The sequence below is a fragment of the Kalmanozyma brasiliensis genome, assembly GCF_000497045.1.
Source record: "Kalmanozyma brasiliensis GHG001 unplaced genomic scaffold PSEUBRA_SCAF15, whole genome shotgun sequence".
Lineage (NCBI taxonomy): Eukaryota > Fungi > Basidiomycota > Ustilaginomycetes > Ustilaginales > Kalmanozyma > Kalmanozyma brasiliensis.
Genome location: NW_015961954.1, coordinates 258,227 through 269,056, shown reverse-complemented (window position 1 = coordinate 269,056; position 10,830 = coordinate 258,227). Strand labels below are relative to the sequence as shown.

Below are 10,830 nucleotides of genomic sequence, written 5' to 3'. Positions count from 1 at the left end.
CCTCTCGCGGCAGGAGTGACAACGTCTGCAGCTCGTGCGAATGAGGGGTTACGGGCAGCCAGCTTTCCCCCGCACTTCGAAGAAGCAGCCAGTCCACCCGAGAAGAAATTCCAGAGATTCCCGAGACCTTTCGGACACTGTCCAAGTGCCCTCGCCTTGACCTTCCGCGGTGCTTTGGGAGCGTGTCTGAGATTGCCGATGTCAGGCTTGCCTCCAATTCTTGATTCGCTCTCGCTCAAATTCGTTGTAGCATGCCTCCGGTCATCGTACCTTTGCTCCGCGATTTGCAGTTGCTTCCTTGGCGTCTCTCCTCATCGCAGCTGCATGCTCATGACTGTGTGGTAGCATGCAGGGCTCGCAGAGTCAAGCTCAGTCCGGCGTCGACTCGTCGTGTGCACAGCAAACAGCAATCTGATTGTGCGCCCGATCAACGCCGCTTCTTCTTCATCTCGCGGCATGAGTGCCGGCTATTGTCCAATGTGTCAAGGTCTAGACCGCTCCGTCGATCTCCGCTCCTGGCCTTCGTACGACGCCAGCATACCTTCTTTGCCGCTTCATCTCTGTGCTTCGTCCTCCTTGTGCCTGCTAGTCACTGCCAGGCTCGGATGCCCCTGCCTACTCGTCGTCGTCGTCTTCGTCCTCGTCGTCGCTGTTCTCGTCGTCTCCTTCCTCATCGCTGGTCTCCTTCATTTCATCCTTCTCTTCATTGGGCAAAGAGCTCGAAGACACGATGGTGAGATCCGTGATCCTGCCCCCACTGTGAGGCCGCCCCGTCGTGCTTGCCGTGCTGCAACCCGAGGCGTCGATCTCGTCCGTCAGGAACGTCATGCTCTGGATCGATGCCAGCGCCTCTGCAGCCGGTAGGTCCTGACTACGTCGGCTCGCCGCCTCTTGTTGCCTCCTCCTCATGATCGCCCAGCATACTGGCACCGTAGCTTGTCTGAGATTCTGCAGCTGCCTGCTGCCGTAAGACTCGCTCCCGTGCAAGTTATCCTCCTGTCTCGCCGTCCACCAGCCGTCGTGCAAGTCCAAGTGGACGCGGAACCTCTTACCAGCGCGCTCCTCGGCCGAGGTTTCAGCGCAACTGGTCGAAGACGATGGCTGCGAATGAGGTCGCTGATCTTCAGGTGCTCCGTAAGAACGCATCCTCGCGCCCGAAACCAGATGAAGCTCGGTGTCCGAGTACGACGGCAAACTGCGCATGCCATGTCCGGCTGCAAGTCAGTCAAGGCGAAAGCATGGTCAGATGTCTTTCTGCTTTTATCAGAAGCGGGATCTGGCTAAAGGTATACTCACATGGTGGGCCGCCATGGGACGCGGCGAGGGGAGGATTGTAGTACGGCGCGTGAGATGGGTGTAATGGCGATCTCGGTTCAGCTTGGCCTGTGGCCAGGGAAGACGATGGCGTGCATCTGCTTTCACAGCAACCTGTCCTGGTCGCTGAATACGGCTGTGCAGCGTAGCCGGCCCTGTCCCATGCATGGGTGCTCTGCTGCTGAGCCACCGAGCGATCTTGAATCGCGTATATACTCTGAGAAGCTGGACCTCGTAGATGCGAGCTTGCCGATGCTGATGCGTCATGACGCTGGACTGGCATCGGTCCCGGACCGTACCAGATGGGCCTGTGGGGCAGCGGCGGCAGTGCTATGTCGCTGTACGGCGGCGTCGGGTAGAAAGATTGTGCTTGCGCTTGTTCAGCGCTGTCTACCGTATTCGGCATCGCCTGCGGCTGGGCGTCGGATGTCGAGGTCTGAGCGAATGTGCTAGTAGCCAACGAATAGCAGCGCGCTGATGTGTCTCCCTGCAGATTGAACTGAGAGAGTCCTCCTTCGCCTTTGAGTTGCCGCGCCTTCGGCACAGCGTCAAAAGCGCTCTGATGCATATCGACATCAAAAGCGAACGAGATGTCGGGCTGTACGCCGAGCCTATGCAGTCGTTCCTGCAGTTGGAGAAGGAGCTTCAGCACATGGCCAGGCCTCTTGCCTGGTGTTGGAACACTCTCGAGGCAATCCATCATTGTGCTCGTGATGCCAAGCATACATCCGAGCTTTTCTGTGATAGCCCATCCACATCCGTCATCCGTCGGCCACACAGCTTCGTCCGCAAAGCCCGGCGGGCCGGCAAAGCTCCCCCTGTCGACCTGGGAGAGGAGCAGCTCGAAGGTCAGCGCGACCGCTTCGATCATGGTTAGCGTCACGCTGTTCGCGTTCAGCTTATCTCCATAGCTTGTCGCGTTCGCGATACAACATGCCGTCTCGTGCGCTTCCGATCGAGTGACATCACTGTCGGTGGATGCGCAGCTGATGAAGGCGTCTCGAAGCTGTAGAGTGACGCTGGAGCAAGCCTTGACGACATTAGCGATCCACTGCTCGTACATTTTGCTTGGTGGCCGCCGCAACGCCACCGACGCATTCCTGGTATGGAAGCATGCCAGCAGCGCTGTCAGCGAGATGAGCGCAGCTCCTGGGATGACCTTCGATGACGCTTTCGCTCTGCGGCTCGTCTGAGACACTCGTGCCTGTGACAGAATGGCATCCGTTCGCTCCGTGGCGTCGTCGTGTTGCTTCGTTTGGAGCGAGCGCCCGTCACTGAAGCTCGTCCACGCGTCGCAGCTCTCCGTCAAGCTGTCAAGCACGCACTCGATGCTGCAAAGGAGCACAAACGATCGACGGTAACCCTGTATCGCCGCAAAGTTACCGCTTCTCTTGTCGAGCTCGGAAATCCAGGACGTTGATGTGTCGTTGGCTTTACGTTGAGAATCCAACGAGACGGTCAACGCATGCGCGGGAGTGGGTCCAAGGCTGAGCTCGAGCCAGAGCAGCACGAGCTGAGTGATTGCCTGCATATTGTTCAGCTCCTCTGCGGTGACGAGGGAAATCTCCACGCCATTGATGTAGCATTCCGTTCTGTCGACTTCTTGCTCCCTCAGAGCTCGGATTTTAAGTAACAAGCACCAGATGATGGTCCAAAAGGTGGTCGCTCGTCTGTTAAGGCAAGCAGGCAAGTGAGGCATCGAGTGTCTGAGGTTCAGCTCAGTCTCCTTGCTGGCCCCGATTTGGCACAACCACGAATCAAGACTTACCTGAAGAGACCGCGAGCGAGCTCGCGCCACGCTAGAATCATCAGGCACTGCGCGTGAGTGTGTAGATCTGATGCCTTGACGTTTGCCGGCTTCGTGCCATAGAGCGCGCTTGTCACCCTTTCGACGAGATCGTTGATCTTCGGCAGCCCGTGAGCACTGACTCCCGAGTCGCGTGCTGCAGGCGACGTTTCCGCTTTCATATCGAGGCCAGCCAGCAGGATCGAGTCGTAGCATAATTCGTCGAGCATTCTGTCTTCAATCTTGCTGATATTGATCTGAGCGACATGCGCAATAAGGAATGCAGGAAGGTTTGGTTCAGGTCAGCTCCGCTCCATAGAGACAACTTCTGAGCGTGGCGGAGAATGCTTACTGTTCGGGACACGATCAATGACAAGAAAGGATGGCTATGAAATGCGAGCTCGTAGATCTCCCGGTGTCTGAGCAGGTCGTTGTCTGAATAGTCGCAAAGACGTTGCGATCGATAACTGTATGATCAGCCGCGCGTATTGGAGGAAGGCATCAAGATTAGAAAGGCGCACGGCTCCGATCCGTCCAAAGTTTGTGAGCTTACGTCTTGAAGTTGTCAGAAGGCGAGAAGGCCCGGCCGTTCTGGTGGGAGAATACTGTCGCTGAAGGGACGCGAAGGCGTTGACCGAAAGGCAAAGATTTGGTGACCTGTCGATTGATGTTTCGGTATGTACGAGGTGGCCATGTCAATTGTCCAGCCGAACGGCACGCGAAGGCATGATTCAGATGCCTCTGACGGATCACTCACCAGTAGATCGACCGTCATTTTGAGGATCTGCGACAGCCCGTGCTGATACTGAGACAGCAGTGACAATTGGAGAGAGGGTCAGTGATGGATCTGTTCGGTTGGCAAGTACGAGCAACGATCTTTGACCGGACACTCACATCGATCTTCACGAGTGGGTGGGCAGGATCGGTACTTGTCGCGAGGCGTGCCGTCTTCCAGTAGCCCGAGTTGCTGTCCCACTGTATCTACCGAGCATCAATGAGAAGGAAAGAAGGTGAGCAAGACATGCTTCTAGTCGCCTGCCTCGCGCTATCGCGACAGGATCCTTACTCCGAAGAGGACGATGAGCTCTTGATACAGAGTCGCATCGATACTCGAGCCAGCGAATGGAAGGAGCTTGTTGGTGCGTCGGAGAGCGAGCAGAGCGTCGGCCTCTTGCTGCCTCACGCCGAATGAACCGTTGTCGTAGATGCCTGCATCGAGAGACGACCCAATTTGCGAAATCGTTGAATGCTTGAGCAACGTGCCCTGGCAACGGAAAGTAAGAGCGGCCTCGCCTTGACTTACAAAGCTTGTTCCTCTCCTTGCAAGTTTGACACCATGGCTTTTCCTGCGATTTCGCGAATGTCGTGAGGATGTTAGCCAAGGCCCAGCTGACGGACGATGTCGTCGATGCTTACCCCTGTACATCTTTGAGGTGGAAAGATGAGCGATGGCCGGGAGGGATAGGTCAGTCGAACGGCGTTATCGTAGAGAAGGGGAATGACAAGCCATGATCGTCGAACATACTTCATCTTTCTTCCGCGACTGCCAGTGAGGTGCGGGACAGACAAACGGGCCGTGCGGTCAGTACGCGTCGCCTGCGATGACGTGATGGTCGAGCCATTTCCCCGGTCGTACCAAAATTTGCACGAACGTCTTGCCTCGGTAGCTGACGGCTTCGTGTCCGGCATGGTGGGTCAGTGGTGTGTGCCGAAGAATTCGACGAAGAAGGTGCGCTGAGGTTTGCGGAGAAGCTCTTGAGCGTGGAAGGATCTGTCCCTTTGTCTTTCGGAGGTGGTAGGTAGGGAGCGGGAAGAAGGGCAAGCGCGGGTTGCCCAAGGGCGAGTAGGATGGTGTGATGAGGGGTCGGAGCGCTCTGCAGACTCACGAGTAGCTCGAGTGTGGAGACATGCGCTGACGAAGATAGTCTTCGTGTCCGCCAAGGGTAACAGGGCGACAGCGAATGCAGGCATGGCCGAATGAAGCCTCGCGCGCCAACAGACAAACCCAAAGGAGCGGAACGTGGATCGCCAAAGAAATCTGGTACTATGCAAGTCCGTGCACAATCCTTTCCAAAACGGTGCGGACGTCGCGCCGCTGCTTTGGAGCCTGATGAGACGAGGGATGTTGCCAGATGTGGCAGGTGAGAAGCAGAAGCTGAGCGTCGCAAATGTCGATGACAATGGGCGAGTCGAGATGAAGTGGGCTCGAAGGTGCATGGGGAACTCAATCCAGTGGTTGATGCCGATATGGCCGACGGAATGATGGCCCTGTGTGAGGAGACGAGGTGCGATCATGAAGAGAGGCGGCTGTTGACCTACATCTGGTGGACGCAGACTTGCCAAAGGGAGCGGGTGTTGCTGCATGGAGCCGTGCATGGACAAAGCCTATCATTCATCGACGATAAGTGGTACAGAAAGCCGAGATGGGCTAACAGGCGGCCAAATCTAAGCCTTGTCGACTTTGCCTTGGCCCTTTGCCGCCAGATCTTTAGCCCAGTCGCGGAGGATGACCTGTGTGCGAAGCGCGATGAGTGGCGGGATGCATGCGATTGTGCCGTTCCGATTGGGGAGAGGGGAAGAGATTCCCGATGGGAACGTTAAAGTTAGGATTAGCGGCAAAGCAAGAAGGTTTGCAAGTAAGATGATGAACCGAAGAGAAAGCGAAGGAAAGCGCAAAGTCAGCTCCAATGTCACGACGCCTTCCCTCTCTAAAGTCACATTGTGACTAGACCACGCACCTTTTGAATCTTGCCCGACGCCGTCTTAGGGAACTCGGCGGGAACACCTTGCTCGCCAAGGAACCAAATCCAAGCAGGAGCGCTCTGTCCGCCAACGTGCTTCTTGACGTAAGCACGAATGTCTGCCGGTGTGACATGAGCCTCTGCGTGTGACCGCGCCACAAAGACGCCAACAGCCTGCCAAATCAAGCAAGATGACAGAAGCGTTAGCGATCTGATCGATCAATGACACGACTTGTTCAGAAAACCCACCTCCCCATACTTGTCGTCTGGCACAGCAATGACGGCGTTCGTCGCAATGCCCTCGATGCGGTCAATACAGCTGTGCGCGGGAAATAGTCGACGTCAGTAACGGAAGTGTCAGTGAAAGATTCCGAGCAGCAAGGATTGTTGCGCCGACCTCTTATCTTGCAGCGGACAGCGGTCCGGTCTGTTTGTTGGCTACTTGGAGGCTGAACTTACTTCTCGATGTTTGGTGGAAAGAGATTCTCGCCTTGTGTGTGGGAGGTGGCAAGGCAGACAGGAGGAAAGCAGTCCAGGTCAGTCGAAAGCGCAGCCAGCGGAAAATGCTTCGAATAGGCCCATACTTACCGCCACGGATGATCACGTCTTTCGATCGACCGACGATGCGCACGTAGCCCTCCTCGTCCATGATACCGATGTCGCCAGTTCGCATCCACACAATGTCGGGCTCATCTGGATGTCGCTCCATCGCTTCGTCGGTCCTTTTCGGATCCTTCCAGTACCCTTCCATTACCACATAGCCTGCAGTCTGTTGTCGAGCGTCGGTTACATTTCGGCGCGGAATGAGGTGTAGCAGGAAGGTTGTTGTCAGCTTCTCGCGTTTCATCTGCACCTCTCAGCCGAGCAACTTACGCAGAGTTCTCCGGGTTGACCCACGGGCAGCGGCTGGCCCGTGGGATCGTCAGGCGAGACAATCTTTGCATGCACGTGCGGATATACTCGTCCGACGGTTTCGCATCTTCTCACGATCGGTGCATCGACGTCGCATCCAAACGTTACCGGGCTGGTCTCGGTCATGCCGTACACCACGGTTTGCGACCCCAAGTGCATCAGGTCTGGGTCCACCAGAGCTTGCATCAGGGCAATGGGCACGGTTGAGCCGCTGGTCGAACCAAAACGAGCGTCGCCCAAACCTTGTCAGTCGATCGAGTCACGTATCAAGCGCAGCAACGTCACTTACCTCGTGAGACCGGTGCGCAGGGAAGAAAAGTCGAACGTCTCGCCAGGCAGCATTCCTGTGGGCAATGGATACCGCTCTGGATCCCGTTGGTGATCTCTCGCCGAGTCGAGGAGGTCGAGCTCCGCGATGAAGTGTGTTGGCACGCCATGCATCGCCGTGCAGCGCTCTTCCGATACGGCTCGCAGAGATCTTAATGGGTCGAAGCCCTCGGCCGCGTAGACGATCGAAGCTCCATGAGTCCATGCAGCAAGATTGCCAAGAACCAACCCAAAGCAGTCTGTGAGCAAGAAGAGGGATTCGTCAGTTGGCTCGGACGCTCAATCGTGAGATGAGTAGATGCACAGCACACTCACGGAACAGCGGTGGAATGTTGCACAGCCTATCTGCTTCCGTGAATCGGAGATTATCACCGATCGCTATCCCGTTGTTCAACAGGTTTTTGGAGGTAAGCGCGACCGCCTTGGGCATGCCGGTGGTCCCCGAAGTGAGCTGCAGGTTGATGACGTCCGTGTTGAGCACTTCAGGCTTTGATGTAGCAGACTTTGCAGAGACGAGGAGATCGCGATAGTCGATAGCTCGGTTGTGCAGCGCAGACATGGCATCAGCGAACGACTTGCCCTGTTGCGCCAGGACGCTGTTGCTCTCCCAGTGTCTCGGCCTGTTGTCAAGGTTGTCCACTAGCACGACGCGCTTCAAGCTGGGCAGTGATTCGTCTTGCAGCATGGTTCGATCTCCAGAGCTGCTGGTCGAGCTCGTGAGGGAGGGGAGAAGCTCCAGGATGGAGTCAAGGTAGTTGGTTCCGCGCAAAGACGGGACGATGAACAGCGTGGTGGCCTCGACCAGGTTGATGGCCCGCCGAAGTTCCGAGGTGCTGTAGGCAGGGTTCAACGTCACCAGCACGGCTCCGACCTCGGCGCAAGCCCATTGTAGAGCTCCATAGGCAGAGCAATTCCTATTGTCGAAGAGGAAGGGCAGTTCAGTCAGTCACTCGTCTCTGAGCGCGACCACGCGTCACGTTGACACTTACATCATGAGGACTGCTACGCGGTCTCCTTTTCGCACTCCCAGCTCGAGCAGACCAGCAACCAGGCTTTGTACGTGCTCGTTCATTGCACCGTACGACCAGCGAATGCAATCATCCGAGTCTGAGCCGGTGCGGCCATGTTGATGTGCAGGCTCATGCTTGGATATCAAGGCCGGACGATCTGCATACTTGGCAACCGCTTCCTCCCAGAACTGGCCGAGCGAAAGCTGGCAGAGCGGCTTGTCTGTTGGTCCGGAAACTCGTGATAGCAATGCTCCGTTCGAGTCCTTCTTGGTCGGGTACAGCTTGTAGGTGGACTGCAGTGTCGATGCCAGGCGTGCCTGGCCTCGAGTTGAGGATCGAAAGCTGTCGGAGGCTGCCGACAGGGCGGATGCCGTCAGATTCCATCGCTTGTGCATGCTGGAGAGCGTCGAGGTGAGGTAGGGGTTCGGATAGGTGCTACCCAGACGGAGCAGTTGATTGCGAGGGTGGGTACGAGGTGGTGCGAACCTCGATGATATACACCAGCCTCGGTGGCTTCGGCGAGCTTCGAGCCGAAGATAGGGTTCACTTGCTCTTGTCCACAGCGGTCCGCTCTTGGCTTCCGGTCGGGTCAACACTTGCATACACCATGAAGCCGAGGCTTCTTCTCCACGAAGCAAGCTCGAGTCGAAATAGCCGGCGCCCTGACCACCTCAACGTCGGCTAAACCTGAGTGCGGGGTAAAGAAACACCGGCAAAAGCGGAGCTGATTTTTCGTGAGATGTGGAATGTTACATCCTGATTTTGAAGCAATTGCTCAGAAAAACACAGAGTAGTCGGACCCGAAGAGCTGATTCGCGCGAGAATGCCAAGTTTGAAAGAGGCAGTTCCGCAATTCGGAAGATCGAGGGCAAGCTCAGAGAAAGAGCAACGAGAGCGTATCGGGGCGGTATCTGCTTGCGTGTTGGTCGACATCTCACTTTTTATCGTCCCTTCCTTCGTCTCACCACACCGCATTGCATCACCTACCCCAGCTTCATATTCGACATGCTCTTCGCTGCACGCCGTTTCGTCGCCCGCGCACCTGCTGCTCTGCGCGTGGCTCCCACGCCCGTCTCGTCCGCCTCGCGACTCTTTGCCTCGTCAGCGCTCCGCTCTGCTGCTGGCCCACCCGTCATCCAGGGTGAGGGTGCCAAGGATGGAGAGATGCCCACCGACGAGCAGCAGGCTACCGGTCTCGAGCGCTTCGAGCTGCTCGGCAAGCTCAAGGGCGTCGACGTGTTCGACATGGAGCCGCTCCAGATGACCCACCTCGGCACCACGGACAACCCCATCAAGATCCAGAGCTTCTGGCCCAGCCGCATCGTCGGCTGCACTGGCTACCCCGCCGACTCGCACGACACCATCTACCTCCACCTCAACAACCAGCTCAAGCACCACCGATGCCCCGAGTGTGGCAGTGGTAAGTGCCAACTCAACGGATTTGCAGCGTCTCGGTCCATGTTTGCTGATCCTTTTGATCGTTTGCTTTTCATCGACAATAGTCTACCAGATGGAGTTCGAGGGCGACGAGCACGCTGGCCACCATTAAACACTATGCCGACTTGACAAAGAATCCCTTATCTGTTCAGCGTGCAACACTGCATGCACACAATGCAACACATTTCACAGATTCAGCTTCGCGCAACATGCTTGACTTTATCCGATTGATCGGCATCGACATCGACCAGCAGCTCTTGCTTGTCATCGGGTGCAAAGCGCTGGCAATCTTGCAGTGACACGGACATGCGTTGCTACAAAGTTTCAACGACATTCCCCGACACAAGCAGATACAGATTGGGAAGACAGGCTCAGGACACGCACACGCTTTCGGAGGTATAGAGATGGTATCTTATATTAGAGCTCCGACATGTCGATCGGAGAGGTCTAAGCCTGCTCGTCAGCCTCCTCGGCAGCGCCGACGGCCTGGTCGATCTCGCGCTCCTACAAACGTTAGAAGAAGAGCACAAAGCCAGCAAAGGGTATCAGCTCGTGAACGGACAGTCGTAAAATCACAACGGGTCAAGGGTGGATGCTTACCTGCTTGAGAGCGTCGACCTTGGCGCCGCGCGTCGAGACACCGGGCGAATCGTCGATGATGTTCGACTCGTCGAGCTCGGAAGCCTCGGCGTTGAGCTGCTTCTGCTCGGAACCGCTCGAGACCACCTCGTCCTCAGCCTGGGCATCGACGTTGGACTCCTGGACCGACTCGTCCTGGACGGGGATGTTCTCTTCCTGGGCAGACATGGTGAGATGAGTTTAAGAGGTTTGTGTTGTGGGTGGGAAGTGGTTCGTTGTGAGAGGAGGGATGGAGATGATGATCAGGGTTCGGGAGGGTACTTATAGACGTTGAGACTCCGCATGTCAGAGGGGGTAGCGAGGCTGAGCGTACAGCAAATGAGGGCTGTAAAGCCAACGGAGAAGTGCGTGGGCAGGGTCGTAACAGGCACTTGTGTAGATCATCGAGCCTCCACAGGAGGCGAGGGTTAACATCGTCATTGAGGATCAGGTACCCTGCACCATCCTCGCTGTCAGACGAGCTGGCGCAAAAGCACGCTGTCCAGCAGCAGGGCGGAATGTTGACTCATGCTCAGACCTCACCGAACGCAACATTGTAGGCGGCCGAGCAGGTGAGAACGAGGCAGACGGCCATCAAACCACGAGACAACGTCACGGCACTCTACGCGATGCGAGATGTTGACGTGACGCACCTGTCAATGCAGCTGCTGCCGGTCAGATGGGG

The 10,830-nt window shown here is 56.6% G+C and overlaps 4 protein-coding genes across 4 annotated transcripts; 1 reads left to right on the top strand and 3 right to left on the bottom strand.

Annotated features, from left to right (window-relative positions):
- Positions 1–615: 615 nt before the first annotated feature.
- PSEUBRA_001747 (uncharacterized protein) lies at positions 616–4,630 on the bottom strand (the record flags this gene model as incomplete). The annotated part of the gene is made up of 10 exons (XM_059464671.1): positions 616–1,214; positions 1,297–2,984; positions 3,083–3,357; positions 3,453–3,567; positions 3,654–3,757; positions 3,858–3,905; positions 3,995–4,081; positions 4,167–4,309; positions 4,404–4,446; positions 4,517–4,630. 10 exons carry the CDS (start codon positions 4,628–4,630, stop codon positions 616–618), a joined length of 3,216 nt encoding a protein of 1,071 aa, XP_059320811.1.
- Positions 4,631–5,545: 915 nt separating this feature from the next.
- On the bottom strand, positions 5,546–8,485 carry PSEUBRA_001746 (AMP-binding enzyme C-terminal domain protein; the record flags this gene model as incomplete). The annotated part of the gene is made up of 9 exons (XM_016434946.1): positions 5,546–5,611; positions 5,839–6,015; positions 6,091–6,160; positions 6,301–6,331; positions 6,430–6,610; positions 6,715–6,964; positions 7,043–7,319; positions 7,396–7,994; positions 8,070–8,485. 9 exons carry the CDS (start codon positions 8,483–8,485, stop codon positions 5,546–5,548), a joined length of 2,067 nt encoding a protein of 688 aa, XP_016293659.1.
- A 610-nt stretch (positions 8,486–9,095) lies between these two features.
- On the top strand, positions 9,096–9,639 carry PSEUBRA_001745 (Cytochrome c oxidase, subunit Vb; the record flags this gene model as incomplete). The annotated part of the gene is made up of 2 exons (XM_016434961.1): positions 9,096–9,510; positions 9,593–9,639. The coding sequence occupies 2 exons, from the start codon at positions 9,096–9,098 to the stop codon at positions 9,637–9,639; spliced, it is 462 nt and encodes a 153-aa protein (XP_016293658.1).
- Positions 9,640–9,974: 335 nt separating this feature from the next.
- PSEUBRA_001744 (uncharacterized protein) lies at positions 9,975–10,334 on the bottom strand (the record flags this gene model as incomplete). The annotated part of the gene is made up of 2 exons (XM_016434949.1): positions 9,975–10,031; positions 10,128–10,334. 2 exons carry the CDS (start codon positions 10,332–10,334, stop codon positions 9,975–9,977), a joined length of 264 nt encoding a protein of 87 aa, XP_016293657.1.
- Positions 10,335–10,830: the final 496 nt, after the last annotated feature.